The 27,346-nt window shown below is 45.7% G+C and overlaps 1 protein-coding gene across 2 annotated transcripts in view; it reads left to right on the forward strand.

The window, feature by feature from the left end:
* RAB30 (RAB30, member RAS oncogene family) overlaps positions 1-25,585 on the forward strand; it is a 76,651-nt gene extending 51,066 nt beyond the window's left edge. For both annotated transcript variants that reach the window (XM_090030675.1, XM_090030677.1), the window contains 4 exons: positions 4,442-4,542; positions 6,563-6,646; positions 14,002-14,185; positions 16,859-25,585. In XM_090030675.1, coding sequence (XP_089886801.1) covers positions 4,450-4,542; positions 6,563-6,646; positions 14,002-14,185; positions 16,859-17,109 — 612 coding nt within the window. In that variant the 5' untranslated portion in view covers positions 4,442-4,449 and the 3' untranslated portion in view covers positions 17,110-25,585. The remainder of the gene's footprint in view (positions 1-4,441; positions 4,543-6,562; positions 6,647-14,001; positions 14,186-16,858) is intronic.
* The last annotated feature ends 1,761 nt before the right edge of the window (positions 25,586-27,346 follow it).

The following is a 27,346-nucleotide window of genomic DNA, read 5'->3' on the forward strand; positions in this document are numbered from 1 at the left end:
TAAGCAAGCAGTCAGGCTAACATGGGTAAGCCTCCCCCCTCCCCCAATTATCTAATGAAGTGTTTGGGTTCATGAAACCTTATGCATCTCTGATTTAGTTTGTATATAAGGTGCATCTCTACCTTGCCTTCCACCAGCTTCTGTCACCAGTGGCATGCAGGGGACTGATGTGACCAGCAGCATGCCCATCTGCCTTGGACTGGATGCGTGGGTACACTTACAGCCGGGGCAACAGAAAGCAGGGCAGGGTGGCACTTTAGAGACTAACCAGTTAGTATTTGAGGTGCCAGCCTGCCCTACTTTCTGCTATAGACTAACATAGCTAACAGCTTCACGTGGGTCAACAGAGTGGCAGCCTTTGGCACGAGTCCAGAGGTTTGAACTTGTACCATGGCCATAGCAAGATGGTTTGGCTGTTCTGGTATCACACCCTCATCATACGTGACACAAGAGTTGGGTTTACTGTAGAGTCATGAGAATTATTGGATGCCTGGTATTGCTGGGTATCAGTCCTGCCAGGAACCCTGTGCAGGAGAAACTGCTCTGACTTCACTGGGACTTTTCATCCTCTTTGCCTCACACAACTCCCTGCAGGATTGTGGTATGAGATTTTTCTAAAGGGCCTCAGGCCTTATCTACATGCTGAAGCCGTTCCACTTTAACTAGAGGGGTAGCTATACTTAAAGAAATCCTGTTGGACTCCCATAATGTTGGCACAGCATCAAGGCAAAATGATCTTTGCTGGTATAGCTCATGCCTACAGGGGAAGGGCAATAAGTTATACTGTTATAAGATGTAAGTACAGCTGTGCCCATGCTCAGGGTTGTTCTGGTATAGCAGTTTAAGTAAAGTATTGCATCTCTGACACCGTTCTTCCTGGTACAAAAGTTGTAGATGAGGCCTAAATGAGTTAGGAACACAAATCTCCTCAAACTCATTCAGGCACTTTGGAAAATCTCATGTGGGTCTTGAAGGCAGAGACGGCTTGATAAATTCAGTGATTGCAGCGAGTCTTGAGTCTCCTTTTCAGTATGTTTTTTCTCCATATTTCTTCCCCGTTCCATATGTATCCTTCCCTTTAGTTTTTTCTGCATCCTCAGCATGTGGTTTTAGTTCTGATACTTAATCTCCTTATGGTGTTTGTCTCTGGCCTTGGTAACTGGCTTGCCTTTTAGTTTCAGTTTGGGGTCATTATCATGCGTGATTAGTCTTGGAGCCTAACGAAGACAATCAGACATAACTGGAGGGTACATTGACCCATGTAAATATTGGAGAGTTACAAAGGAATTTTATCTTTAGGCTTCCTGAGCAGATGCATTTGAATGCTGGATGGTTTAGGGCAGTGGTCTCCAAAGTGGGGTGCGCAAGACGATTCATTGGGGTGTGGGAAGAAAATATTAGAACTTCTATTTCTATTTCTATTTATATAAATATACATATATTGGGGGTGCATGCTCAAAAATTTTTTACTGATAAGGGTGCGCGATCAAAAAAGTTTGGAGACCACTGGTTTAGGGAACTGATAATGGGATTCAAATTACACCAAATGACACTCCAGCTATCCAAGAGCTAGAAGTTCAGATGTGCAGCTGCCCCTTTATTTAATTCACATAGGTTTTTGCAGCACATGCAGGAGAGGGATGGTGCAAGCACCAAATGAAATATATCCAAGGTTGTGAGGAATCCCAAGGATCTCCAGCCCAGCAGTAGGGCAACAAAGTTTGTTCACTCCACTAGCTTTATTTTAAAGATGGACATCATGTTTGTCTTGGTCTCATTACTGTGGCGTGTTACCGGTTGTGTCACACTTGCATAGTTCCACAACAGCATCCAGAAGATGGTGGAAAGACCAAGATTTTCTGCTGCTCCAAGTTCATATTTTGTGACAAGGGGATGGAGACGCACCAGAAAACTGCGATTCTTAATGCTTAACGAGTTAGAGAAACCTGGCGGGGAGATCACACTTAATGCCAATTTGAAGTTTTCAAAGGGCCTGTCCATTAGTTGAGCATTGCTGTAGTAATGCTGGGTAAGTTGTTGCCAAATGATGCTAGCGAAGTAAGTTGTTTGTGGATTAATTAGTTGAATTTCTGTTAGCCAGCTGTCACTAATTGTTGATAGCATGCAGGCTTAGTGAAAAGCTGAGGATTAAAAAGAGGTAGCGGCTGATTTTTCTCTGCCATCATGCCTGTCAATTCAACAGGGCTTGGGCAGCAGTGAGGATGTCAATATTGCCAGTGCCTTGTGCTCCCTGGCTCTTTGCTGTATCTATTTCTCTTAAATTTAGGTTGGGATCTCTCTGAGGTAGAGGGCCATCTCTCTTGCTGTATATTTGTACAGGACCTTGCACAGTGGGAGTCAGATCCTTCGAATATTATCTCATGCAAGTCAAGCAGTAAGTAACCTAATAAATAGGGGTCTACTGGACTGGTTAAACAAGGAAAGCCTGAAGTCAAGGAGGCAGCCGGCTGATTTTTGTGGGTAGATCCCAGGGTTGGCTGCCATCTTCACAGGCTGAGTTTGATGCCTCCCACATGCCTCTGATTGGCTCCAGCAGTCCTGCCCCACAGATTGCCACATGGCCTGCCACTGCAGCTTAATTACCTGATTAAGTCCAGGGAAGCCATTAATCCCCGTGGTGTTAAACATGGATTAATGGCTTCCCTGAGCTTAATCAGGGTAGTTAAGCCACGGTTTCAGGCCATCCCCTGAAGCAGTGGGCTGTACGATTTTTGGCAGGCTCATGGCAAACCCCCCCTCCCCCCCCCAACTCAAAAAAATAACTTGCCCACTGCTTGGGGATGGCCGGGAAGCCCTGCAGTCTTGGAGCACGGGGGAAGGGGAGTAGCCCTGCTCTGCCGCCCCCTTCTTGCCATCCCCTCCATCCTCTGCCTCCCCCTCCTGCCCGTGCTCCGAGACAGCAGGGCTTCCCAGCCTTTTCTCTGCTTGCCGGTGCGGTTTTTGTTTGTTTGCTTTTGTTTTGCAGCGAGCCTGCCAAAATCCTGGAGCCTGCTCAAAATCACGTTTTCTGTGAAAATTGCCCAGTCACGATTTTGGCAGGTCCCTGCTAATAAAGAACGACCCTTTGGTTCTTGGTGAAGGTATACCTCGGCCGGATGACTTGGAGAAACTTGTGTTTTCCACTACCTAGATTCCCACTGTCCTTTCAGTTACCTGGGTCTGTAATCTTCAAGCCATAGCTATCTCTAGGCCCAGACATGCAGGCCACGATGAAGCTTTTCTGTTTCTATCTGCATGAGCCCTGACTTCATGGTCTGACCACAACTTGCTCCTCTGTCTGTTCACCGGGTCGTCTTCCTCCAGCACCAGACGTAAGCCGAGGAGGCCTTGAAGGCTTTTCCTTGCTTAACCAGTCCAGTCTGGCACCTCCACCCTTGCTCTCCCAGTGACGGCAGGCTGGGCTCTGTTTTTCTCAGGCTCCTCTGTCTACTCCCCAAATGCCTGGCCAGACTCCCTGGCTACATACATAAATCTGTCATCCTCCAGTTATTTGGTATTATCATCTCGTTTTAAACCCTTTCTACAATTCTTGCTTCAGCCATTTCTCCTACAAACTCCACCCGTGTGACACTCTTTGGGCAAGATTTTGGCTTTATGCTGGGCACGGTTTGTTTTATTGTTATCTCCCTGTCGATAACCCCTCACACGCCTGTTTTTCTCGGTTTTATCTGTCCTGTCAGACATCTGGTTTGTGAACTCTCTGGGGTGGGCCTGGCTCCTTTCCTCCGTGTCCGTACGATGTCTCACACAATGGGCCTCTGGTTCCCGATTGTTTTAACAGGAATAAATACTACGTTCGCTTCAGAAGAAAAGTGGCGTGCGCCAAGCCATCCAGCAGAGCCGATGCCTCGGGAACCGAATGTTTAAAGGAACGTAGGAAACGACTCTTAGAGATGGTGCCTATAAGGCGGCCTAAGGAAAGGGAGTCAGGCAGGCTTGTATAATTGAGAAAGCTGAGCAATGAGGAGACGGGTGTCTAACACGTGTGCTGGGGAGGTGAACAGAGTCCAAACTCGGGCATCTCTTTGCAACAGACTGCTGTTCTTCCAGGCAGAAAAGATCCCCGTCAGAGGTGTTGATGTGGCTGTCTGGGTGGTGATGTAGTACTTCTGTGTGTCACATTATCAGAGTCCTTTCACCTTTGCAAATGCAATCACGTTATCTTATTAGCAGTGCAAGCCCTGTGGTGACCTTTGTTCTGACTAATTGGAGGAATAAAGTTCACCAGTAAAGACTGGAAAGGGTTTTACTGGTTTCTCTTGTGGGAGGCGACCAGGCAAGCACAGTTGTGTTGGTGGTGCCCTGCAGGGAAATCACATGCTAGGCTCCTGAGAGCAGAGCGAGGCACAGACCCGGCAGCTGGCTGAACCTCGGCTGAGACTTCCCCTTTGCCTCACTTGCCTTTCTCCTTCCCTCGCAGCTGCGTAAATGAGTATGGAAGATTATGATTTCCTGTTCAAAATTGTTTTAATCGGCAACGCCGGCGTGGGGAAGACCTGCTTAGTCCGACGCTTCACTCAGGTAGGCTGTCACTTTGCTTAATGGGGAGCAACGTGCTTTTGGGGCAGCTGCTGTGTAAAGCCATTTGAGCAAGTAACCGGCTGCAGTAGCCGGGGCTGTGATTTGGGCTGCATGCCAGGCGGGTAGAGGTTAAGCGTGTTGGCTGCATTTCCTAAAGCAGTGTGTCGTTGTAATGCTTGTACTGAGGAGCGGTAGCATAACTAGGAGGAGGTGAGCGGGCACCAGCTCTGGGCATCTTTAGAGGTGGCACAAGAATGGCAGCTGAGGACCTGGGCACTGCCACTGCCTAGGGAGCACGACTTCCTCATTACACCTCTGCTGGGGAGGGTGGTATCGTGTCTCGCCACTGCTCTCTGTGTCCTGTAAGGGTTACCAAGTCATTCAAAACGGACCCCAATGGATGGCCTTCTCCAAAGCCCTTTAAAGCAGTTTGGGAAGACTGCCACTGAGACTGAGGGCCTTTGGATCAGGCCTAGATGGGACACAGAGATGGACGTACCCTCTTGCCGCATTTCGCCAGGGTGCCTCCCCTGTCGTGCTCCCTCCAGGTCTGGGGGGACGTGGGTCCCAAGTGATGGGAAGCTGTTGTTGCTCCTGGTAACTAATAGTACAACTGAGAAATTCAGCTGCCCAGCCAGCACTTTTCATCAACTTCATGCATCTTTTGGAAATGAGATATTTGGAGTCTTTTAAAGGGTGTCTAACAATAGCTTTAAAGAACTGAAAAAAAATAAAAGACCAAATGTGGCCTTGCAAACCTTTGGTTACCTCTGTGAGCCACGTAGCTAAACTCTCGGAATAGAAATGGGTTAAGTCCCTGCCTGCCTTGAAGAAAATGAAGTAAATCCAGAAGCTCGTGGACCAGCTGCCTTGTAAAATGATCCTGCCTCCAGGGTGGAGAGGGGAGTCTGTGTGATGCTTTGTATAACATGAGTTGTCTTTTGGGAGGGCAGTGGCAGCTGTGTCAGCGTTTTCCATCATGATTTGGTTTTAAAAACACCTCTGGAAATCACAGGCTGGCCCTTCTCTCCCTCTGCTAGTAAGTAGCTAGGTGTGCAAGAGCCCAGCCTGAGGGGTTAAGTGCAAAATCTGCTGCTGCTCCGGCTCTGGCAGCTCTACTGCAACTGCTGCGATCAGAGGCAGATGTGTCCCCACATGGACGTGACTTTGCCCAGGCCTGCAGGTCTGCACACCAGTCATTAGGAAGCTGTTGGTATTTTATTCACTATTTGCTGTGGCTCGGGGCCCTTTGAAACCAAGCACTGCCAGAAATGTTGCAGTGGCAGGCTCTTGAGATTGCCGCAGTAAAGAGAGCGCCTGGCCCTGCGTTTGCTCTCAGACTAAAAACGTGAGGCTGTTGCCTGGGAGGAGACAGAAGCTCCTTTGACACAGCTGTGCGGTGGAGTAGGGGGACGGGGAGGCTATGATGCGGTGTGAACAGACCGTCGTGTTCCGATTGACGCTTCTGGTTCTGCTTGTCCTTACAAATTGACATGCCGGATCAATGAGCCTATCCAATCCTCCCCCAGCAGCCAGTATCACATGCTGGAGGGAAAGGTGTAAAACTTCTGTAGGAGGTTTTCCTCTTTCCTTTTGTGTTTATTCCTGTCATTTGCCTCTCCACCTCCCAAGCCAGCTGCTTTCCATAGGAGAAGGGCTCTGTGGACGGAAAAACACCCTGGAGCTAATTTGCACCACAGAAGATGCGGTTAGTTGTTCTGTTGCTCCATGCAATGTAGGGGCCAATGTTGCTGCTGCTCCAAGCATGGATTCCCAGTTTGGGTCGTGGGAATTTTGTGTTCAGACTCTAGTTCTCCGTTCCTTTGGGTCTGGTGCGATGGGGCGCAGAGGACTCTCCACATTGGTTCTTTGCCTGTTCCCTGTCTGCGTATTGGGGAGAGGAGTAGGATTAGAGAAGGCAGAGGGAGGGGGGAAAACATCTAGAGAGGCCTCCTTATCAAGAGGAATCTGGTGTATTGTCTTTTAGTAGAATTATCTAACCAAACTGCTTTCTTTGCAGGGGCTTTTCCCCCCAGGTCAAGGAGCCACAATTGGCGTTGACTTCATGATTAAAACCGTGGAGATAAATGGTGAAAAAGTAAAGGTAGGAACATCCTGACTTCTAGCTTAAGCTTTGCCTTTATTTTGTTTCTGGCTGGGTTTGGGCAAATAGTAGTATTCGTTTCTCTTTGAAATAGGGGATGGACACAACTGGCCTCTCTGATGACTTACAAGACAGGGTAGGGGGCAGCCGTATTATCTGAGAACATGTGAACTGGATTGTTGAGACCTTGGATGTATCATGTAGCCATGTGCCTCTGTTCATAGTTTCATAGTTAGTAGGGTCGGAAGGGACCTGAGCAGATCAAGTCTGACCCCCTGCCATGGCAGGAAAAAGTACTGGGGTCAAACAACCCCAGCAAGGTGATTGTCTAACCTTGCCTTAAAGACCCCCAAGATAGGAGCCAGCACCGCTTCTCTTGGAAGTTGGTTCCAGATCCTAGCCGCCCTGACAGTGAAGTAGCACCTCCTGATGTCTAGTCTGAATTTACTCTCTGCCAGCTTGTGGCCATTATTTTAGTCACTCCTGGCAGTGCTTGGGGGAACAGGGACTCCCCCAATGCCTGCTGGTCCCCTCTGACTAGTTTGTAGACAGTTACCAGGTCCCCCCTCAGCCTTCTCTTGTGGTGGCTAAACAGGTTCAGGTCCCGTAGCCTCTCCTCATAGGGCCCGCCCTGCTGCCCCTGATTATGCAAGTGGCCTCCTCTGGACCCTCTCCATGCTGTCCACATCCCTCCTGAAGTGTGGCGCCCAGAACTGGACACAGTACTCCAGCTGTGGCCTGACCAGTGCCGCGTAGAGGGGGAGGATCACCTCTTTGGACCTGCTTGAGATGCATCTGTGGATGCATGACAAGGTGTGGTTGGCTTTCCTGACTGCATCCCCACACTGGTGCATACACAGGAATGATAGTACTCCATATGCTTTCCGAAGGGGTTTTGCAAAATGTAGTAGGTGCTATGGAAGCACATAGATTTATTTCAGTGCAGCCTCCCTTTGCTGAATTTCGGTTAACCAAAGCGGTGACACACTTCTCCCAGTCCGCCGCTGTGCTCCTGGAAGCTTTCCTGCTATCCTCCTAAGGCAGGGGTAGAGACTGAGGCTGGTGGAGTTGTGCAGGATGGAAGCATCCCTGGGAGCACTCCCAGTCTCTGCTGAGCTGGTCAGTCTGAGAAACCAGGGGACCTTTCTGTGATGTAGCTGGTGGGAAGTGGGATTATACATGCCTCTGATGTTGAGCAGGTTTCAGGTGTTCCCTGAATTTTTGACAGAGTTGCAGTTCCTTCCATATGGATATAAGCTCACATGGGGAAATTGATTATGTTTTATTTTGCTTTTCTCTCTTCAGCACTTTTAGTGGGTATTCAGGCTGGAAATTCAAGATTTTGCCTTCAGTGACTGGCTGGGTGCTTCAGCATTGCAAGTTAGGCACTGACGTCTGTTTAGTTAAATAAAAATCAGTGCAGTTTTCTATCAAAAGTGCTGGAAAACCTATAGTTAGGGTTCCCTGTTGCCTTATAGTCCCCCCAGCAATGAGGAGAAGGGCCCAACTTTTCGGATAGAATCACGCTACGGTTTGCCTAAATGAAGGTATATTCTCCAAATGTTGAGATATGGTGTATTTTTAACTCTAACAGTCTTTGTATAGTAAGAGAACATTTTTTTTTGCCCCCCAAAAGTAAAACCGTCTAAGCAGAGGGCTCATCATTCATTCCTGTTTTATAAACTGAATCACAAAAAAGTTAAGCGACTTTGCCCAAGGTCTCAAGCCCCGTGTACAGCAGAGCTGGGACTGGAGGTCTGGAGTTCTGACCCAGCGAACCAGCCACAAGACGATCCTCCCAATTCTCTTAGTTTGAACAATTTGGCCTGAGGGCTGCTCTGTCAAGGGATTACAGTTCTCATAGCTCTTAGAAGAGGGGGAGTTACATGCGGCTTCTCCCCCTCCCGCTGTCGGGCAAAGTGGTTTGTATGTGTTGCTCCCTTCAACATAGAGGTGATGGCAGGTCATCAGCGCTGCAACATGTGCGTGGAGTTTGCAAAGCGTCCTGGGATCTTCACTGATGTGCTAATTCTTTCTGTTAGAGAGAGCGCTCACCCTCAGTGGGGCTGGAAAGGCTATTTGCTTCTACAAGGTAAATGGAGAAAGAACTGAAAGCAAGATGAGAAAATCAGTTGGTGCACTTGGGGAGAGGGTCTGGGCGGCTCTTACTTATGCCACTTTCACTTCTTTGTCTGATCTACATTGGGAGGGTAAGTAACCTTTACAGCAAGATACTTCTGAGAGCAGACGTTTGAAATCCTCATGGAGAGAACTTTTCTTTCTGCTTTAATTTCTCCCTAAATATGCAAGAAACATTTCAGGCCAGGATTTTCTGCAGTGGGCACCCAGGGGTTCAGCTCCTTAAGCCATACCAAGACTCCTGGCTTACGGCCTGGCTACTCAGCTCTCAGGAAAATCAGGTGGCTTATGGATTTAGGCGCCTGACTTTAAGCAACAGTTTATATTTGGTCCGCTCTCTCTTGTATGGGAGTTTTCTATATCCCTCTTCTAAGTGGTGGGTGCAGGCATCTTCTCTTCCTTCTCGAGTGACTCCACACATCAGATTGCAGCTGGATGCTGACGCACTGCTGCATATAGTGATGGTTCTCTGTTAAACAGTCAAATGCATGTAGCGAGGAAATGTAACGTGAGCATGGACTTTGGAACCAGCGTATCTGGGTTGGGTGATTCCTCCCTTCTGTGGCCTCAATCCAGGGACTGTCACATTTGTCAGTCTCCCCATTTTTTAAGGGGTGTGTGTGTGTGGGGGCGGTAACACCGTAACAAGTGTGATGTGAAAATTGTGTTCATGTTCCACATAGTGCTTTGGAGCTGGGAAGGGAGCAGTGTGTCAGGAGCTTTTGCACTCTGGACTGATCGCACTGATGCAATCCTTTGCTTATGTGGCTTTGGCACATGGGTGCAAATACGCCTGGAGGAGAGATGCTGTAAGTAGCAGTGTGCCATCGGTAGGCAGTTTAGGAGACTTGTAGGCTGAGAACAACCCAAGTGATTTCAAATGGTTCAGCTGTGTCCAAAATGTTAGAGCGAATGGTCAGTGGGAGAGAGAGGCTGACGGGGAACGAACCGCGGCTGGGCTTCTGTTGCATTTCAGGAGAACTACTCGCTGCTTATGCTGGGCAAGGAAGACTTCCCATGTTCATCTTCTCCATTTCCACATAACAGACTGGAAGATATGACTAAGATTCCCTCTTGTGCTGGTATGAATTGGGAGCAACTCCCATTAAGTCAATAGAGTTAACCAGTGAACCGAATGTGCGAGGAAAACTGACACTGCAAATCTAGCAAATAATCCTGCAAATGCCATCTGGGACCCGAAGGCCAAGCTGGACTTTTTTCGGCTTCCTGCACCCGCAACGATGACACGGATTCTGCAGTCGGAATTTAGTTAATGATTTTTTTTCCCCTCCACATGCCTGTTGAATCCAGTTTGCTTCTCCAGAGCTGTGCTTGCTGGACAGTGCTAGCAGGAATATATGCTTGTGTTTTAGCATGGAAAGCAGATATGACTCAGACACAGGGGAGAGATGTAAAAATGCCATCTCACTTGGACAAGGCCCTCCTCTGACTACAGACTCCTTTAAAAGCAACCAAATTGTGCTCCAGTTACACACTAGAGTGATTCCTCCTGCACAAGTGTTACAGGCTAAGATTAGAGAGAAGCACTATTTACAGAGTAGGTTTTAGGATTAAATAGAAATGCTAGACCAGGAAAAATGGCTTTCAAGGTTTTAGGATTGCGTTCCAAAGTCTATGCAGATGGATTTGCTAATGCAAGATTTCTCTGCAAGTTGTCTCAGTCCTAAGAATAGCTATAAGAGTTCAAGGAGAGATTTTAGTATGACCAGCAAGAGAAGGAATGTCAGATTTTCTTTATATTCTTTAACTACAGCATGTGAAACTTTCTGTGCAATATAGGGCTAATTCCTGGCCTGCCTGTTCTTTCTTAATAATACCAAAAATATACAAATCACATACTCTCTCTACATAGACTTGTTAATTAGCTTGATTTTTTTTGGTAGCCTTTTAAGGTATGTGGCTAAACACCTGGAAAGTAAATGTAAACCTCAGTCTTGCAAATGTTTAAGGAATGTGCTTCACCTGCCTGTGGTATTATTGAACCCAGTGAAAATGTTTGTGAGCATCTAGCTGAATGTGTATGCAAACGTGTGGGCACTGAAAACTAAAGATACTTCCCGAAGAAATAGCATCCGGATAACTTTGCGTCTGCAATTTAAGTCGGACAACATCCTTTGACTGTACTGGGAGGATCAGAAAAGGAAAAATGGAGGTGGTTAAATAGCTTATTTTGTCAGAGATAAGCTGAACAGTGATAAAAACAGATGCATGCATTTTGTCTGAAAGATTTTATCAATAGCCATAAGTTTTAGGGCTCTTTTTTCGAGTTTAAATACCCAGCTTGTGGGTTGAATCACAGCTAAATCAAATCACAGGACCTTTTGTCCTGAAGCAATCCTTTCCAATTTCAAATTTCATCTTGTTAGAGCAGTAGAACATCACCACATCCAAAAGCCATTTTCCATTCAGAGAGATTGCCTCTATACTGTCCCACAGAAACGCAAAGCATATACTTATCAGGTAAGAGGTGTCAGCAAAAAGGGATGGAAAAATCATATCACAGAAACAAACAAAAAAGCCTGGATCCTTCCCCAGGCTGATTATTGTCTATGAAGGCTGAGTTTTAAAGGTGACTCACCCTGCTCAGTTTTGGATCTGCAGGTAATTGCACTCATACTTCTGCATGCTAACTAAGGGCAGGTGCAGTTCAGAGCATTAACCATGTAAGCAACATTGTGCCAACAAATCAGCCTGTGAACTGGCCACATATAATTTTGCCCCTGCAAAACTGGATTTGTCAAACTCTTACACTAATCTCTGAAAGCCAGTAATGAGCTAACCAATGTTCTTCTCTCACAAAATCTGCTATAATTTACATATAATGAGGTGATGAACAGTTTAACATCCATATCCCCAGTGAGCTACAAACCTATAAAGTGGGTTTGCTCATATACAGAAAAAGTCAACCTACTTTAACCTTTCTACCAAAAAAAAAAGTCTGTAAAATGTATTGGCCTCCCTATTTCAACTATCTGGATGTTTAGGTGCAGTGATAAGGGCTTGGAAAAACAAAGGTGAAATAAAGCAGTTCCCTGTTGAGTTAAAATGTTAGATGCTTTGTTTTAACAAACCATTGGCTGATTTTTTAATTAGCATACTTAACATGGGTTACAAAAACTTTCTTAGCCTAAGTAGGGTCATGATTGACCACAAGATGAACATGAGCCTGCGGTGTAATGCTGCGGCTAGTAAAGCGACCAAAACTCTAGCTTGCATCCATAGATGCTTCTCGAGCAAATCCCGGGACGTCATTCTCCCCTTGTACTCGGCCTTGGTGAGGCCGCAGCTGGAGTACTGCGTCCAGTTTTGGGCTCCACAATTCAAAAAGGATGTGGAGAAGCTTGAGAGGGTGCAGCAGAGAGCCACGCGCGTGATCAGAGGTCAGGAAAACAGACCTTACGATGACAGGCTGAGAGCCATGGAGCTCTTCAGCCTGGAAAAGCACAGGCTCAGGGGTGATCTGATGGCCACCTATAAGTTTATCGGGGTGACCACTAGGATCTGGGGGAACGTCTGTTCGCCAGAGCGCCCCAAGGGATGACAAGATCAAATGGTCACAAACTCAGCCGTGACTGATTCAGGCTGGACATAAGGAAGAACTTCTTCACTGTCTGGGCCCCCAAGGTTTGGAATAGACTGCCACTGGAGGCTGTTCAAGCGCCCTCTTTGAACACCTTCAAGATGCATTTGGATGCTTATCTTGCTGGGATCCTATGATCCCTGCTGATTTCCTGTCCCTGGGGCAGGGGGCTGGACTCGATGATCCTCTGGGGTCTCTTCCAATCCTAATGTCTATGAAATCTATGAAAGTAAGGTATACAAATGATGCACAACTATGTCATGAAGCAGCCATGCTAGGGATGATTTTACGAGTTTAGAGGAATTTGAAGACCATCTACTGTCTGTAGAGTCAAGAAGTTTGTTGAAGGTGTTGGAAAAGTGTGTTAGATGGTCCCCTCCATGGAGAATGGATGCATTTGCACTACTTCCTTGTTTTTTGAGCTTTTTGGTGGTATTTTGGTGTAAAACTTCCCCTTGGAAGAATAGTGTCAGCTGGAGGAATAGCTTCAAACTAGTTTTAACATGGGTTTAGCTGAAGGCTGCAGTGACTCATATGCAGCTGTCTTGCATAGACTTGAGTTTCCACAGGAATACCAACCTCTGTGAAAATGGTTCTGCTAGTTTTACTTGCACGCTTTGTCCCCAGTTTAATGCCAGTGTAGTTGAACTGCAGATAAGAACCAGTTTAAATATGATGGTTCATTTCCCCAATGTAAACGTGGCTGAGGTGGATCGTTTGCAGTCTTGTTCCAAATAACGAGTTGTCTGTTACATTAATGAGGCTGGAGACCACACTGACCATTGACTAGTGGGTATGGTTTTAAGAACTCGGCTCACAGACTGTGATTTACACACACAACTCACTGCAAGATTGGATCAAAGTTAATGTAAAAAAAAAGAAAAATCAGCTTGACCTGCTGATCAGAGGCCAGTACAGTACACGTGAGCGGTGTATCTCCTTTCAGGCTCTCAAAGAGCACTGCAACCATTGCTTGCACATTACGACTTCTCTGAAGCAGCTGAGTGGATGGATGCAGAGAGCAGTGAGGTGATGTTCCAAGATTGCAGAAAGGACATAGTCAAAATACATGGATCCAAGTTCATGTCTAAAGCCGTCTGGTGATTCTTATGATTTTTATCCATGCAGTTCTCTTTCGTATGATCCCTCTGCAAATAGTTAACTTTGTCTGGGGCTGGAGGAGATGCTTTCTCTTTGTTTTTCAGCTCTTGTCATTGCTTGCTTTATGGAGGCTGGAATTTCTTTTTCGGGAGGGAGGGGGGCACGTTCTCCCTCTAATGCCAGCATTCGAATCCCAAGTGAGCAAGGCTTCCCTCTTCTGCTGCCGGCTGAAATACTAAAAGTCACAAGAAAGCTTTCGGACCAGCTGCTTCCAAGGGGAATCGGCTGGCATGCCAACTGACTTTGTGCCTTGAATTTAAATCTTTAAGTGCAGAAACAGAAACAAAAAATTGTCGAGGGGAGGGAGAGCCAAAGGGGATAGAAGCCAAGCGCTTTCCCAGCATTGGGTTTACCCTGAAGGCGTTTAGGTCAAAGCTGAGCTGTTGCCAAGCAGGGATGTTTTAATGCTTTTCTTCCCCGCTTCTCTTCTCTCCCCCCCGCGTTGCACCCAAAGCTGCAGATCTGGGATACGGCAGGACAGGAGCGATTCCGGTCCATTACGCAGAGCTACTATCGCAGCGCGAATGCATTAATATTGACCTATGACATAACCTGCGAAGAATCCTTCCGATGTCTCCCAGAATGGCTGAGAGAAATAGAGCAGTACGCCAGCAATAAGGTCATCACTGTGCTAGTGGGTAAGTGGAGACTGTGCTCAAAGCAGCTTATTTCACCAGGAGAATGAGCCACATGCGGTAGGGGTTGACAGGAGTTGCAGGCTGGCAGACGGAGGCGTTAGCAGGGGAATTGATTTTGATCTTACAGTGCAGGAATCTAATCCCGATATGCCGTGAAGCCAATCACCGAGTGAAACTGAGGAGATGACTTCCACGTCCCAGTGACTGCTCCAGTATATAAAGCCAATGCTCTGGTTGTATGAGTGGCTGGTTCTCAAAGTTCGGGCTGTTCCAGGTCAAATGGGGCAATTCAGAGAGGTGCACTTAGGTCTGTGGCATAAGAACTGCCACTTACTGGATCAGACCGTAGGTCCATCTTTCCCAGTATCCTGTGCTACACAGGGTAGAGAGTGGGTGCTGAAAGGGACAGTGAACTGCAGCTGGCCAGGATTTTCCCCCACGGTTCCTCTGCTGCAACCTCTAACATTTAAGATCTAGGACGGTCTAATTCAGAGGCTGTGTCCCCAACGCCCGTGCTCAAGAACTACCCATACATGCTTCCTCCAAGAGTTTGTCCAGTCCCTTTTTGAATCTGGCTGGACTGTTGGCTTCCACCACATCTGGCGGCAGTGAGGTCCAGGCTTGAATTGCACGCTGTGCGAAAAAGAACTTCCTTTTGTTCATCTTAAAGTTACTACTTACTAGCTTCCCTTTGTCACCCCTAATTCTTGTATTGTGTGAGAGAGAAAATAATAAATCCCTATATACTTTCTCTTTGCCATTTAGTATTTGGTCAGTACAGCCCAGTCCAGTGACCCCAAGCCATATAATGATAGCTTCACTTTCCCTTGTACTTCATGGATTGTTATTTTATTACCATGATTTTGACTGCAGCCATGTTAAAAATAATAGTCGGAGCCTATGGGTTTCTGTCTCGGATCTGTTTTGGTAGCGGCCAATTTTTATTTTCCAATGGCTTTTGGATGCCCTGAGTCCTATTTACAATGGGCAGTTGTTACAGAAAGACCACCCTGCTAGGGATTTTCTTCATGATGGCCAAGGCTGCGTGGGCAGGCGGAGCCCAGCGGATGGTGGCAGGGCAGTGCAGAGAGGCAGGTCCTGCAGCCTAGAAGAGGCCTATCCTGTGAGCTCCCATCTCCAGGGCTGCCAGGCAGCACCTGTCACTGGCACTAAACACAAAAGCTACTTGGATTTGGGGATTTTTTCCCCCAGAGGATTTAAAAACAAACCAAAGCCCAGGCTGTGAAATAACTGTCTAAGCTTGGGATAAACCTAGTCCAGTATGTGAGCTGTGAGGGTAAGCCATCCTTCCTACCCAGCCCATTGACATCCGGCATGGCTTCGTTGTTTGCAGAGTCTCACTGCCCCAACATCACTTCTAGGGCATTGGTGCCAAAAATATGCAATGAACGGTAGAGAGGTGCTGCGGGGAAAGGATCCATCAGCTGGGCTATTGTATAACCACTCAGCAGCAGCATCTCTCTAGCTCCTTGTTAAAAAAAAAAGTAACATTTTATTTCATAATCTGGGGTGTTTGTTTAGGTTTAAAAATAACTAACGAGACACTCGGCTGAGGTTCCAGGCAGGTGCACACGCACGCACACACGCGCGCACACACGCAGATGCGCGCGCGCACACACACACAGAGCAAGTGCTGCTGCAAGCAGCAGCCAGCTGCACTGTGTTTTAGGGGTCTGGTTCATGTGGGAACGTTTGTATATACGGTTGGTAAATGATGAATAGATGTCTTAGAGTTCAAGAGGTTGTTTATAATCAGCCACTGCACCTTTTAGTGATGGCTTTATAATCTTCTATAATGTGGCAACATGCTGTTAGCTTCCAGTGATCACTTGTTAACCCTTTATCACTGTACCTTTTAACAGAGAACGCATCCAAGAAATTAGGGTGCCCTAACTGAGGATGTGGGGGGTGGCACCACTGAGAAGGGAATGGTCAAGGAAAGGATTTTCTGTTTCCAAAACACCCACTTACCAAGCTAGTGCCCTGCACAAACACCGCAGACAATGAAGCCTGATTTCAGTGACAAAATGTTTGCCCTGGCATTTTCCAATACGTGATCTGTCCTGCTGTAAGCTAAGATGAACTCCGTGTAGGGTGAGTGCACACTCATCTCACCTCGCCCTGTGTTTTGCTAGAGATTATTCGCTCAGTCCCTGTGTAATGAATAAAACAAATATAAAAATAAAACGGGAGCAGGGCCAACTCCGCAAAGCTTGTTTTTGAAGCTCATAATCATGTGAGAAAATACTGCATTGTTGGCCCCAACACACAGTAACTGACATTTTAAGTGCTCCTTAGAGCAAGAATGAGCAATTTTTCAATAGACGTTAACAAAGAAATCATTTAACATCGGTTGATATTAAATGGGTGCATTAGTGCTAAATTAAAGCCAAATGGCTTGCATGTTAACAGGGCCTACTCCATTAAGTGAGTTTTATTAAATGGGTTGTGGGCTTGGCTGGGTGTTTGAGAGAATCCACTTAGGGGAGGGGGCAGTGTGCTCCATGCTGCCGCTTTAAAATAACAATTGTTTGCTTAAAATGACCCTATAGCACAGGGTAGCCAACGCTTCCTTCCTTTACAATCCATTTTTGGTGGTTTTGTCATGCAAGTAAAATTTAATTCCCTTTTTACAATCTTTTATTGGCACAGGTAATAAAATTGACTTAGCTGATAGAAGGGAAGTCTCCCAGCAAAGAGCTGCAGAGTTTTCGGAAGCCCAAGACATGTACTATCTGGAAACCTCTGCTAAAGAGTCAGATAATGTGGAAAAACTCTTTCTGGACTTGGCTTGCCGGCTGATCAACGAGGCAAGACAGAACACGCTTGTAAACAATGTGGCCTCCCCGTTGCCAGGAGAGGGGAAGAGTATCAGCTATTTGACTTGCTGTAATTTTAATTAAGAGCTGCCACAAGATGCCCCCAGAATGGGCCAAGAAGATTTTTTTTTTTTTAATTTTTTTTTTTGCTGGGATTTATCTCAGTGAAGGCAATCCTTGCAACTCTGATTCATCTGACTTGCCTTCAAGTCAAGTTCCTGATACTAAAGCATGGTAGGCTGACCACTCCGCCTATAGGGCCACGTAGCAGAATATAATATGGTTTACTTTCTTTTGTTTTTTGCTGTCTCTGGAGTTGGTTAGGGAGGAAACTCATGCAAGGCTCTCAGTGATAAGCAGTGAGTTGCTACATCACTTCTGAAGATGACTGGAACATCCTGGCGATGGTATTGAAGGGTGGGATGTGGGATCTCTCCTGCATTACAATGCTTTATACCACATCCGGTCCTCTTATTTTACAGCTGATGACCGTTAACTCTTAGACTATACTAGCATCCTTCTGGGCTGCCAGCCAGATGAATGCGTAGGACATGTATATAGAATATGTCCGGAGCATCCTGATGCAGGACTCAACGGTATGTTCTGAAATAGTGTTACGTCTCTCATCTGCGGACATTTTTGTGAGTTTGGAATTAAAAATATATGTACCGGCATTTCCAAGCGAACAGCTCTTTGGAAAGAAAGATGTGGATACAGGCTGACACACCCCTTTTGGTGCTAGCAGTTCAGTTGAATATACCATAGACCAGATATAGTTTTATTACATTGCTGTCCTCTGAATGTGTAACTTAGAGTAATTAGCAGAAGTACACTAATAAGCACTGTTCATAAAATATCATTACCTCTTTTTTTTCTAGGCCTGAGCATAGTGGGTAAGGGCTATGCTTCTTTGATGTCAAATGTAAGGTGAGAAGACTGCTGAAGTCAAAAACAAAACAAAACAAAGCCCTGTAACTAGTAATGTCCTAATGTACTGAATTAGTTTTGGGAAGACTTAGTGATGGAGTTAAAAAAAACAAACAAACCCAGATCATCTCTGACCAAAATACTGTGCTTGCATTGATCACGTAGAAGTGTTCAAAGAGAGAGCACAGTTTGAAATGGCAGCCCACAATGCATTTGTGGAACAAAAGCCTGTAGCTACAGTTGTTGCTGAGAAGGTGGTGTACAATTTTTGTAGGGTTTTTTTAAGCTTAATGACAACAAATGGCAAGTGTTATTATTTTGCATCTTATTCATGCAGCAGCCATGTTACGGACCTCGGAGAAGGAACTCAAGGTATCTTTTTGGCATCTGCTCTCTATTATATAGTAGCTTTCAGATTCAGGACCGTCAAGTCATTTAATTTTCTTGTTTTGTATCCTTATGTCTCAGACTCTGATGTGTGTAACTGTTTGCTTAGCCCATTTCTTTGTATGGAAACTTCAACGTTGGAAGCATTATGGATTTTTGTCCTATTGCTCCTCTAGTGCCACGTTTTAATAATATGCATTGGATCTTGCATTTAAGCAAAATTGGGCGAGAAGTTGGACACACACATGGACTATCATCTTTAAATGTTTGGCGTCAGTTCTGTTAATCTGAATAGAAAACTCTTGGTAACTATGTGGCTGTGATATGTTGTAATTTAGCATTAATCAGCTCGATTATCATTTACTAAGATGATGACTGGGCTTTTGTATTGATATATAAAAGCTGCCAATGGGTGAATCTTGAGAATAAAAATAGTGTTTTAAAATACTTTCTCACGTTTTCCTGAACAGATTATTTAGGGTTTATCATATTGTGCCTTTGATCTTTAAAAGTATCTCTGTAAGTATCAAGAGCATAATATATTCATTTCATAATCCATGTGTTCTTGCTATAATATGGACCATTTTTCCCCCTTACACTGTAATCCCAGGGGATTTAAAAATGTGTTCGCCTTGGCTTTTTGGCTGGGCTTGGTCATACAGCAAAACCTGCACTGAGATTTCCTTTTTTTAACCTCCTTAGAATACCCTCAAAAGGCCATTGCCCTGATTGTCCGCTTAAAGGCCATCCAACTCCCAAACAATTGACTTTTTGCATGTCTTTTTGGTGATTGCTTAAAGCAAGTTTCACTGTATGTGCCATGTGATATAATGCCATCTAACTCAAGTATTGTATGTATTTTTTTTCAATTCTTCCTCTCCAGCAACTAGCCTTTTTGAAATCGCATGGCAGGGGGACTTGGGCGAGGTGCTAGGAAGACTGGGGAAGTGGAACAGGTGTCTCATGGGGCTTGTTTTTCCTCTTCTTGCGTCCAAGGATAAAATCCTGTAGTATTTTCACTAATGCTGTCTTTTAAATTGCACTGGACTAACTAGTCTGTTACCAGACCAGTCTGTGTTGTGCAATGTGGAGAAGAAAATAAATGCTTTTGTTTCCTATACTGGACACAGTCTGACACAGTAAATCCCACAGTCCCTGCTGGGTGTACACAAAGCCTATTTAGATCAGTGCTGCAAGGGGAACCATTTGCTTTTTCTGTAAGTGTATTTTTAAAAGACTGTAAATTTTAAGGAAAGAATTGCACGGTGGCATTGGGAAACAGTCGATTGAGCGAGGAGCTGGGAACAAATTAGCTCTTTCCATGGGTGTTTCTTAGCAGTCAGCATTGCTATTTTCTTAAATATTCAATCTGAAGTTTCTAATAAGTTGACCCTTCCTCTCCCCTTCTGCTTATTTCCCCTCTTGATTTCAGATGCTGTCTATGGATTGCCAAGCGTCAGGTCCTTTTGCCTTTCCTGAAGCTTCTTATTAGAAAAGCTCAATAGTTAGACAATGATGATGTGTTTCCTAATGAACCACACTATTTGAATTGAACTAGTATGGCATGTAAGTCCGTAAGGGCAGGGTAGCAAATCTCAAATTATTCCTTCCTTAGCTCATTCTGGCCCCAGACGCTTTCAGAGCCTTGCTTGAGTGAAGGGCTTATTTACAATGTGTTAGGAGCCGAACACAAATGGCGCTGCCACATTCACCGTTTTTACGAGGTGGGAAACCAAGAACGTCCCCTCCCCCCTTTTTATAGGTAGCAGACCTGCAGATGCATCTCTGATCGCTTTGAGTTTAACAAACAGTATTTTGTTGCAATAACTCATTGGCAGATTTATTCCTCTTGTAAATCTTCATTTGTCTTGTTTTTATAATCCGCTCAGCCCCATGCTATGGGAGCACTTCTTGCCATTACCCACGTTCTAGTCCTTTCAGGGAAGTTCCACCTCCTGCAAAAGGGTACATCAGCAGTGTCTATGCGTGACTTCATGTTATGGCAAGTTTCGTCAAAAAAAAAAAAAAAAAAGAAAATCCTCCGTTTTGCCTCATTGGCTTAAGGCAATGAGCAGCTCTAAGGAGAAGCCAATATGGTCTGTCAACGTGAATGCCAGCAAGACTGACATAGAGGGGGAGTGGTCAAGACATCTGACCGGGAATCAGACCGTCTCAAATCTAGTCTTTCAGTCCCTGATTTACTTGAGTGATGTTGGACAAGCCGCTTAATTTCTTTGTCTCGGGTCTCCATTTGTAAAATGGGCTCCAGCGCTTCATATCATGCATTTAGGTTGCAAGCTCTTTGGAACAGACATTGGCTGCTTATTGTTCCTATCTGTTTCCACAGCGTCTCATACGATGGCTCATGTCTCATCTCTTTGTGAGCTCGGGCTGAGAAGCGCCTGGATCCTTTCCTGGAGAAGGACAGGGTGAAGGGTTGCAATAGGAAAAGCAGAATGATGAAAATGTTAAAAAGAGCAGGGTAATGCATGGCTTTCCTGCTCCTGCAATTGCTGTTCTGAGTTGAGCTGTAGGCTCGTCATCTGAATACACTGTGATTTACGTGCTTGCGATGAATGGGAAGTGGCTTTGTGATTGCCATCCAGTTAAAATCTTATGTGGTGAATTATTAGCTGACACGATGCTTGGTTCTGGGCTATCAAATACCTGAAGTGACTCTCTAAATGTGTTGAGCTGTCTATACTGCTGTAGAAGCAGCCATTGCTATACCAGTTGCAGTTGGCTCCTGCTAGTCTAGGTTTAGTGGCTAATGGCTATTGAATTTCTTCAGCATCCACAAGAGCGGCTGCAGACTCATGTCCTGACTGCAGACGGTGGTTGGAAATGATAGAAAGCGGCGATTCGTGATGCAGCACGAAGGTCCATCCTGAGCTTTTGCTGATGAGGCTTGCGGTTCGTTTATAGCCAAAACTACTGTTTTTTTGTATGGTTTGTAGAAGTCACTTCCCACTCCCAGGGACTAATGCATGTTCAACTCCTTTTCATGCTGAATGGAGAGGGCAAGTGGATAAATTGGACATCAGTCGTAACGAGCTGTTGGCCTGGCAGAACTGGCTTGCTCAAGAGAACGAACTCGGTTTGAAACCAGGCGTCAATGGCAAAAGCACCAAAGTGCTGAATGCGGTCAGAAGCCCAAGTAGCCATGGCAAGTGTGTGGTATCTCACCGACTGTTTGTCTTCAGGGGAACTGTGGCACCTTCACAAATGGGTCTGCTCATTGAGTCTGTCTGCCCAGCAAGCTGTAACTGCTTTGCTCTTGATAACATGCCTGACTGAGTGTTACAGCCCCTTTGTGAAAGAAGAAAACAGTAAGGGCCAGATTATATTCCGCGTCTTAGGCACCTAAGGATGATCCTGTTCCACTCTGCATGAGTCCTTGAAAACCTGTTACTATAGAAGTGGGGTGGGTGGTCCTCCTTCTCACTGCTTTGTTGTGACTCAGTCCTCGGGGTGAGACTTCATTCAGCCTGTTACAGAAGGAGATGCACTGGTGGGTGTTCAGGGACTGACGCTTAGAGGTGGAAGTCCACTTATGTGCTCAGTAGGTGGGATAGGACCTGGCCTGATTTATAATGAGCTAAAAATGGATGATGCAACATGGTGTGCTCCTTCTAGAAGAAATAGTTCTGTAGCGTTCAGTCCTCTTAAATGTATATTTCTCTTTTTAAATCCAGTTGCTCTTTGCTCGACTCATGATTCGCATTGGACTTGGTTGTTTGTGTGTGCGCCTTGACTGTGCTGCTTGAAGTGCAAAGCTGGCTGGCTACCTGTCAAATCTACCCAGCAAGCAACACAGAGTTGTTCTCGTACAATGCAAAAAAGAACTGGCAGGGCAACCCACACAAACGGCCAAATTGGGTCAGTTAGGGCCTGATTCAGAGCTCATAGAAGTTGGCAGAAATCTCTTGTTGACTTCATTGGATTTTATCCCTTTCCTTTAGGTGCAGAAGGATGTTGCATCAAACATGCTGTTTAATTTTGTTTTTGGAATGCAAAGCAAACGCAGCTCTTACATCTGCTCTCAAGTTTCTTAGCTCAGGTACCTCTTCCTTAGAGCAAGGTTATTGTTGCTATGGTTCGTTTCTGCTAGGCGCAGCTCTGTAATGTAATAGCAGAGGATAATCAATGTGGAAGGGTCAGCTTGCTTTTCTGATTTTGATGGCTGGGGGGAGATCACTCCATCCCAATTTGTAGGAACGAGCAGCACGTTCTAAGTGGCACTCCTGGTGAAGCTGGTCAAGTTATCGGCCACTTGAACAGCAGCTGTATGCGCTGCGTTGTGTATTTGTCTTTGTCTGCCTATTGGATCTACATGAGGCACTTGTACTGATGTAATCACACTGATATTGTTCCACCACTGCCGGTTCCCCTCGTCCAGGCAAGCCTCAACTTGACTAAAAAGGAACGTTATGCCAAGTGAGCCAAGTACGAAAAAGGTGGAAGCTGTGGATTTAAAACCCTTCTTACGCAGCGTTAAGAAACACAGATTTCCCTTTGCAAATGCAGCACTTGCTTGGCATCCCTTTCTGTACTTGCTATTAAATGACAAGCTATTAAAAACCTCTGCGCACTCCAGATGCGACTGGAAACCAATCAGTCAAATTGGTTCCAAAGACTCCCTTTTCCAGCAAGTTGAGATAAAGTGGCATTCTGTTTAGGCAGACAAGGCCCTTTGGGTAAATCTGATCTCTTTTACTAGACCAACTCGAATTCTGTTCCGTTTAGTGCACTCGTTAATGAAACGAAGCTCTCTGGGATCCTGGCTGAAGTACCGGACGCATTTTTCATTTGTTTCCCCCTTTCCACTGCTGCTTAAGGCTGTGAAAGTGTTTGCCATTAGGCTTAGGCCATGGCTCTGCTGTGCATCTTCCAGATTCCTAGCACCAATGCCAAATTGCTCGATACTGGGACTGGGAGGTTCAGAAGTCTCACTGTCATAGTACCAGGGAAGCACTGTAGGTGGCTCTGAAATGCTAGATAGTCTGAAAAGCTCTACGTTGAACACAGCCTGATTGTGTTGAGAGGCACGCTTTGAGGAGCAGACCCTTGTTGTGCCCTGTGCTGGAAAGACTCCCTTCCCCAGGCAGAGGATGATTTCATGCCATGACTCTCACCAGAGACGCTGTGCTTTGCAAGCAGTGACTTTTCCTGTGCACCAGCTGCTGCAGGGGCCCCACCTTGGAGAGGGAGATATTACCTGTTTGGTGCAGACAGCAAAACTGAAGTGCAGTGGAGATCGTGCAAACAAGTACCGCGGTAACTTGAGATGGGAATAAGACCAGAGTCCTGGCTCCTTGTTCTCTGTACGAGCCGCTAGACCATGGACTTGTTCTAACACATAAGGATAGCTTTGGCTTTTCATTTATCCTCGATGCCTGCTCTCTCAGTTGTACTCCCAGCATGGGTAGGTAGACTGCAAAGTGAGAGTCCTTCTGTTGGGCCAACGCCACGTATTCAAGCCTTCAGGGTTGTTGGTTTATTTAACCCACATGCGGGAAACCTCTAACATGCCGATGTCATATTTTCCTCTCCATCAACCTCCCAGCTCAGCTCAGTTCACAGACATGGGTGCAGAGGAGCTGGCATTTGTGCCATCATCATTCCTCAGTGTTGAGAATAGATTTAAAGTCCAGTATTGTGCGGGTGGGACAAGTGATAATAAATTAAACCAAGTTGGCCTCCGCAGTCTGAGAGCCTTTGGCTCTGGTGGTGCTGGTGGGTGGGGATGTTGTTTGGCCTTTGGGCACAGTGAGAGCAAAACCCGTGGTTTCTGACGGGGGGACCCTTAGTCGATCCGTGCATGTCCCTGGCTCTACTCTTGCAGAGTGTCTGTGCTGAACTGTCAGAGCTGAAACGAAATGAAGTTTTCTTCAGAAAACATTTTGGGAAAGAAAGGAGCAGTCTAACAGGGCAAGCCAGCATCCTGGAGCTTGTTCCTGTATCAGTGTTGAAGCATGAGTCTGTCCCTGAATATTAAAGAGGAATATTTCAATACATGCCACGGGTTTTTAGAATAATGAGCTGCATTATGGATATTGCATTTCCATTTCATTTTCCACAGTTGTTTACCAGGAAAACTGCTCCTGTCATTCCCCTGCCAATCTGTGGAAACACCCGGCCTGCTGCACTTTCATCTCCACTTCACTCTTATTCTGTTGCACAAATTGAATTTGTGTCTTCTGTGCATTTTCACATGACAAGTTTGTCTTTCTGCCTCTAATCTGCGAGGAAAGACTCATCCTATTAACATTTGCATTCATTAATATTTTAAGTAGACATTTAATTTTTTTCCCCTTTTACTGACCATTTTCCTTTGTAATATTATCTACCCGGCATGTTACTTGTAATGTCAACAGTCAGGTTTTAATGGCCTACAATATCGCTTGCTCTAAGCTCGTTTCTTCCAAAATACCAATAGTTTACTTAATTTTTAGAAGGTTTATAAGGTTGGGTTTTTTGTTCGTTACAGAAAAGGAACTGAACCATCACCAATTTTGATTGCTTCAATTTTGATTTGATTCCAGGTAATTGTTTTCAGGTACCCTTTGTACCATCAGCCATAGTTGGATTTGGGCTTGAAAAGTGTATTTAAAAACTAATAGCAGCATTTTGTTTGCAGTACCCATGCCAATGAAGACAAAATGTTGAAGGAAGTTCCCAGATGGCATTATTTTCACATGCTATAAATTGCTCTGTGAAGAGCTGCCCTGACAGCTGGGTTTTCCCAACGGTTGTGAGTGTAGCACAATGTATAGAAGTGGAGGAGAAACCCTCTTGTTTAAATGCCCTCATCATACAACCGCAAGGATGATGGGACACTGTCTGTCTCGTGGAGCAAGCACAAATGCTGAAATAATCATGTAACCATTTTAGTGGTGAAAACGCAATACATTTTCTAGGACCATTTATCTTTTGGGTTTTGTGGGCGTAAAGCCTTCTTATTTTTTTAAATTTTTTGTTCTTTTTGAAAAGGAAAGATATTAACACATTGCCAAACTGTGAATCAAAAGCTGTCACAAGCATTTGGCATTCCTCTGTGAATCAGGTCTGTGTTACTGAGAAAGGTAAAGCGCGTTAAGAACGATGATGGGAATGTATTTTGTGCAACGAGAATGATGAATGTATAAAGCTCCATAGTTTATTTGTAACTTAATTTTTGTACTCATTGGAAACTCCTTCCCATGTATCTGTATGTAAATAAACGTTTAATGCTTTACACGTTAAATGCTTGCACGTTTCATTTTAATTTGAACGCACAAAGGGAACTTTACTCAAACACGTAGAAGGCAAACGCTTACACTCGGAGCACGCTGTCCTGGTCACCCAGGGCTTCAGGCTTGTCACCACATAGCACGTCGAAGCTGCTTGTGGTTTCACAGCAAAAATGGGGACCAAACCCTTGCATTCGTGAGCACAGATGCCTTCTGCTTGAGGTAAAGGAGATTTTATTTGCCTTTGAAAGCAGACAACTTACAGCACATGGGTGCAATACCAGTGTGGTCCACTAGGGAGCAGTGATAATAGACCTGAGACAGCTCAGGATATGTAATGTGCAGGGATCCTGGTTCTCGCTGATTTTTAAAAAATCCCATTTTTGGTTTAAAAAAACAAACAAAACAAAAAACAAACAAACCCCAAATCCACATTTTTCCATGGTTAAACTGAAACACCATTTTATCCAGTCTTCTGTCCATCCATCTCTCTCTCTTAGTAGTGTTTCATTCAAATCACGGGAAAATACGATTTAGGGTTACATTTTTTTAACTGAAAATTGGGGATTTTTTTTAAATCGGAGAAAACCGGGATCCCTGGTAATGTGTCTGGTGTTGAAGGTGGTCAAGCAGGTTTCTTAGCACAGCTAGGCCCAGGTTTGGAGCAGAGATGCAGTAAGAACGTGGCCTTCTGGGTTTGCTGTTCTCTCTCGTTCCAGTGCTTTGGGTCTGGGCCTTTCTCTAGGCCCACTGACGTTGCAATGGGGCTGTCAAGTGCCTGGGTGCAAGAAGCATGCTTATTTTATAAAGCCAGCTGCTTGTCCGGCTGGTCTGAAGCCCCATGTCAGGCTGCGATTCTGGAATACTCGAGCCCCTGAGAAGCTCCAGGCTGTACTGGCACGTTTGTATACCACGTGTCCTCCCCGTCTCCTGGAAATGGGTGTTTGCTCCTGTCTTGGGCCTGTTTCCTTCCCGTTCATTAAAGAGCAGAGTGCAAGACTGTGGCAATGCTGTGAATAAATGACCAGCTTTTTTTGTCCTTTCATGATAGTTTGGGTTGGGGGGGTCTACTCCTGAAAAACCCTCGCCCAGGGTGGAACACTTATAGGCTGCCTGCTCCAGATCCCCCCCCCAACCCCCTCCGAGAAGCAGCTTTTTTGAACCAATGACATAACTGGGGTGGGGGCAGGGAAGCACGTGCCCCTTTGGGGACGAAGGTAGGAATGGAAGGGGAACATCCTACCCCAGGAAGGAAATTGAGGAATGCAGAGCTGGGGTATAAAGAAAGTGCCCTTTTTCTCCTCCATGCAGAAAATACATCCCTGCTTGCCCTCTGGAGGGAGATGATGGGGTGCAGGGAGAGGAGCTGGGCTGGGTGGGAGCAGGAGATGTTTAGCACGCTGCTCTGATTCGAAGCCGAGGTCTCCCTGCTCTCGGCGCACCTCCCATCAGGGGCTAGTTCAGGCTTTGGGATATCTTGCTGCTGATAATTCTTACACAACTGTCCCTGGCAGCTGAGGAATTGGCTACTAGGGCTGTGCGAAGCTTCGGTAGATGATTCAGTTCGGAGGAGATGGGGACTGAATCTCCAAATTGAATCAGGAGACCAACTAAAAGCTCCGAATCGATTTGGAAAAGCTTCAGAAAAGATTTGGCCCTAGGCTAAACAGGCAGCTGACACAGGTGCCTCCAGCTGGTAAGTTTGTTGGGGTTGGGGGTGAGGGCGAGGGGGGTGAGGGTGGGATTGGGGCTGGGGCACATTACTGCCCAGCCAG

Source organism: Crocodylus siamensis, chromosome 1 (genome assembly GCF_052110815.1).
Source record: "Crocodylus siamensis isolate JL-2025a chromosome 1, ASM5211081v1, whole genome shotgun sequence".
NCBI classification, from domain to species: Eukaryota; Metazoa; Chordata; order Crocodylia; family Crocodylidae; genus Crocodylus; species Crocodylus siamensis.